Here is a 4836-nt window from a genome sequence, read left to right on the forward strand (position 1 = left end):
AAAGACAACAACAAACTGTATCCACATGGGAGATAGTGCTCTCTTGCTGAGCCCTCAGTGTTTTATGTCTTTGTTCTCTTGTATCCTCTGCGTTCAGCCTATATAGAGCTTAGTCTATCCTTGACTCCTCATTCTAGTTCTTTTTCCAGCCTAGACAGTAATTTTCTCTCCATTTCTGAGAGCTTTCAGGTTTTCTCTTGAGCTCAGGAAGGATGGCTCCTGAGCCGAGGTCTGAATCTGAGTCTAAATCCCAGGTATAAGTTGTTACCATTCTAATTCAGACCTCTCTTTTCTGTTCTTTCTTTTTTCGTAGGTGACCTTTTATACCCTTTCTTTTGTTCTTTCCATTTCACTCCCTACTTGTAGCAGCCCTCCTCCCACCCCTTTTTTTTTTCATCGATTGTATAACTCCCCAATAACTAGTCTGTGTCTGGTCGGTAGCTTCCCTTTTACATTTTTATTCACAAGCATTATCACCCACAGGGAATATCCAGATAGTGACCTGGACATTTCAGACGATTCAGAGAGCCCAGGAATGCTTGTTTATTCTCCCGAGGCAGAGGAAGCCTGCTTGTTCAGGATAGCTTAACTACATGATTATTCTATCCTTTTCATTTTTCTCTGTTTCTTCCCAGGATCATCTCTAGCAACAGGTCACACATTGTCAAACTACCTCTCAGCAGGGTAAGTGACCATTCTTCCTCTAAATGCTTTAAATATCTGGTGAGGGACAGGGAGGGGCTGTAAGCTAGCTAGCCACATTGGTTCTAGATCTGCCTACTTGGCTCTGCCCGTCAACTTAGTCTTTGGGCCTTAGCATATTTCCCTTGTGTGGGGTTAACGCAAGCCTGATTTTTTCCCTGTCCACAACCTTTCCCTCCCTGATCTCGATTTCTGCTCTTGTTTTCCTGATCCCACCCCCACCCTGGGCAGCAGCTGAAGTTCATGCACACCTCACACCAGTTCCTCCTGCTGAGCAGCCCTCCTGCCAAGGAGGCTCGGTTCCGGACCGCCAAGAAGCTCTATGGCAGCACCTTTGCCTTCCAGTGAGGAGGCTGGGGGCTGGGCAGTGGGGGTGGTGTGGGGGCGGGGATGATCGAGAAGGATGCCCTTGAGATATATGGGTTTGTGTTACATGTGTCCATCAACCAGTCAGCAGATATTTATTAAATGCTACTGTGGCCGGTGCTATAGACGATAAAAAGGTACATATCACATGGTCTTTATTCTCAAACGACTTCTGATGTAGTTGAGGGAAAGTGACTTTACATATGAAAAGATGTGGCTGAAGAAATAGATTGGAGAGAACAGATCTGAAAGCTACTTTGAAGGAAAATCCACAATTTATGCCTAATTGTGAGAGAAGAGAAAGAGAAAGAAAGGGATGTTTGTTTGTTTGTTTGTTTGTTTTTAAAAAGACGGGGTTTCATCATGTTGGTCAGGCTAGTCTTGAACTCCTGACCTCAGGTGATCCGCCTGCCTTGGCCTCCAAAGTGCTTGGATTACAGGCATGAGCCACCACGCCTGACCTTTTTTTTTTTTTTTTTTTTTTTTTAATATTGATATGTTGAAGGAAGAAAGGGAGGGAATAAAGGGAACTAATAGGGAGTGGTAGTACCCTTTTCTTAAAATAGAACATGAAGTCAAAACTGGAAGCCATATTTGGGGTCAGTGATAAATCTGTTGATTTTCAGATGAATTTATTGAATTTGGAATGTCAGGAGAATAGGCAAATGAAAATACTGAACCAGCAGTTGAGGATTTAGGATGGGAGTAGCTGAAGCACAGAAGAGAGGAGGGAACTGGAAATAGAGATGTAGGGTTTAACCACACACATACATCTTGTGTGCCTGTGACCATATCCATGTGCATGTTCATTACTAGGTGTACTTGTCTATCTTCATGTCCTATGTGGGTGAGAATGGGTGGGAATGGCAGTCTTGGGAGTGTTCCTGGGAACCTCATATCATAAGGAGACATGTATTCTACCTGCCTTACAGTGGGTCCCATATTGAGAACTGGCATTCAATCCTGCGCAATGGGCTGGTCAATGCATCCTACACCAAACTACAGGTGAGGCTGTGCCCCTTTCTTCTTTATTTCCAACTGCCCCTTTCCCTACTCAGTTTTGTGGAAGGCTGCTCTAGAGTACTCAGCTGTTTTTGCCTCAGCATCCTCAAGCCTAACCTGTCTTGTGGGCTTCTCTAGAGAGGAAGTTGGAACTGTATGAATAGAGAATGTGGCTGTTGTGTATTTGACCTCATGCTGCGTTTTTTTGGTGGTTTGGGGAATGGGAATGTGCCTGTAAGTAGGAATGTGGAATTGCTGATTGTAGCCACTGTGATGAATTAATCTATTAGAGCTTTTCAATTTATGTGGCTATTCATTCAGGGAGTAGATATGGGAGACTTGTTTCTATACCCTGAGAGACTCCAGGGAGTGTGTATTGTCGCTCCTTCTGGCTACCTGTTCTATAGTTCCTCTTTTTTGGAATCTGCTTATGTACCAAGGCCTTGGGACAGAGAAATGAATGCTGAGGGACTGACTCTACCATTTCCCACTCTCCAATGCGTCAGTACGTAGTATTTCATAGGCAAGCAGGTTAACCTACATCCACTTTTCAGCCAATTGGCTTTTCGACAATAGGTGCTTAGGGTTATTTGAATGAATGAGAAGGTACCTGGAGGGACAGAGGGCTGGATAAGCCTTGCGGCTGCCTAATGAATAGCCATGGGAGGGCCCAGGCTTATATTGCTCATCCTGGTGTTTCCCTGCAAGCTGCATGGAGCAGCCTATGGCAAAGGCATCTACCTGAGCCCCATCTCCAGTATTTCCTTTGGATACTCAGGTAAGAAATACTCTCTGGCCACCTTGACTCTGTTTACATTGCCTCCATTTGTGAACACATGATTTGTGCTGTCTGTTCCTCCCTCATTATGGATACTTGGTCTGTGTCAGCTCTCTTCCTGATCATGGATACATATTCTCTCTCTTTCTCTCTACATTTTCTCATTAGAAATTTATATTCTTTATAAGGTGAGGCCAGTTATTGTTACAAATTGTTTTATTAATTAAAAATGATGTTTTTATTCATAGCAGGGCTTGGCCCTGGGAACGGGTTGAGGAATAACGTGGATATAACAAGGCTTTTTGTAGAACACATTTTTGGTGTTGGCAATTATAGATTGTGTTTGTATATACATGTGTATGTAAGTTTACATGTGAAGACATCTGAGGGCCTGAAGGCTTGAGTCCTTCCCATTGGCTTATATTTCTAGAGGCATGGTTCTTCTCTCTGTCAACCATCTCTTAATTTTAAACTGTCTGTAATCATATATTATTATATTAGTCACATTGAATGCAAGGTAAAGCATTTTATTCTAAAGATGAGGTCCAGATTCTAATCAGGGGATCAGTCCAGCTTAGAAAAGGAATCTGATTTAGAGTTCTCTCATCTTCCTGGTTTATGTCTTAGTTCCTTTACAGTCTGCTTTTGAGCTTGTTTGATGTAGTCTCTGTACAAGGTATAGCCACCATGTAGTTGCATGTTTACCACATGAAGGAGATTGTGCTATGTATATTCTTTATAGATTATTACTTGATATCCTATAGTATTTTGTAACTGTTACAAAGATCAGAAAAGGTAGTGCCATTGGGAGGCTGAGGCAGGAGACTTGCTTTGACCTGGGAGGCGGAGGTTATATTGAGCTGAGATCATGCCACAGCACTCCAGCCTGGTTGACAGAGGGAGACTCCCTCTAAAACAAAGCAAGAGAAAAGAATCAAAGGCCTAAAAACATCTCTAACAACAGAATAAGCCAAACAAAATAGAAGAAAGGAGATAATACAGGTAAGAACTAATACCTGTGAAATAAAAATAGGTACATAGGCCGGGCGCAGTGGCTCACGCCTGTAATCCCAGCACTTTGGGAGGCCGAGGCGGGTGGATCACGAGGTCAAGAGATCGAGACCATCCTGGTCAACACGGTGAAATCCCGTCTCTACTAAAAGTACAAAAAATTAGCTGGGCATGGTGGTGCGTGCCTGTAATTCCAGCTACTCAGGAGGCTGAGGCCGGAGAATTGCCTGAACCCAGGAGGCGGAGGTTGCGGTGAGCCGAGATCGCGCCATTGCACTCCAGCCTGGGTAACAAGAGCGAAACTCCGTCTCAAAAAAAAATACGTACATAGATAGTACCAAAAAAGTCCAAAGGTGATTTCAAAGAACTAAAAGAAGACATAAATCCTGGTTAGATTAAGAAAAAGGACACAAATAATACAATGACCAAAAAAAGCAGTACAACTATAGATACAGCAGAATTTAAAAAGGTAATAAGGCTGGATGCAGTGACTCACGCCTGTAATCCCAGTTCTTTGGGAGGCTGACATGGGGAGATCACTTCAAGTCAGGAGTTCCAAACCAGCCTGGCCAACATGGTAAAATCCTGTCTACTAAAAATACAAAAATTAGCCAGGCATGGTGGCATGCGCCTATAATTCCAGCTACTCGGGAGGCTGAGGCAGGAGAATTTCTTGAACCTGTGAGTCAGAGGCTGCAGTCAGCCAAGATTGAGCCAGTGTATACCAGCCTAGACAACAAAGCAAGCTTCTGTCTAAAAAAATAAACATAAAGGCCGGGCGCGGTGGCTCAAGCCTGTAATCCCAGCACTTTGGGAGGCCGAGGCGGGTGGATCACGAGGTCAAGAGATCGAGACCATCCTGGTCAACATGGTGAAACCCCGTCCCTACTAAAAATACAAAAAATTAGCTGGGCATGGTGGCGCGTGCCTGTAATCCCAGCTACTCAGGAGGCTGAGGCAGGAGAATTGCCTGAACC

The 4836-nt window shown here is 43.9% G+C and overlaps 1 protein-coding gene across 15 annotated transcripts in view; it reads left to right on the forward strand.

Moving 5' to 3' along the window:
* PARP6 (poly(ADP-ribose) polymerase family member 6) overlaps positions 1-4836 on the forward strand; it is a 34536-nt gene that overhangs the window by 22041 nt on the left and 7659 nt on the right. For 6 of the 15 annotated variants that reach the window (XM_017548100.2, XM_017548104.2, XM_017548101.2 and 3 more), the window contains exons 17-20: positions 636-684; positions 934-1046; positions 2001-2073; positions 2779-2848. In XM_017548100.2, coding sequence (XP_017403589.1) covers positions 636-684; positions 934-1046; positions 2001-2073; positions 2779-2848 — 305 coding nt within the window. The remainder of the gene's footprint in view (positions 1-635; positions 685-933; positions 1047-2000; positions 2074-2778; positions 2849-4836) is intronic. The other 9 variants (XM_017548102.2, XM_017548106.2, XM_017548103.2 and 6 more) reach the window with 3 other exon arrangements.

Source organism: Cebus imitator, unplaced genomic scaffold, assembly GCF_001604975.1.
Source record: "Cebus imitator isolate Cc_AM_T3 unplaced genomic scaffold, Cebus_imitator-1.0 Scaffold203, whole genome shotgun sequence".
Taxonomy (NCBI): domain Eukaryota; kingdom Metazoa; phylum Chordata; class Mammalia; order Primates; family Cebidae; genus Cebus; species Cebus imitator.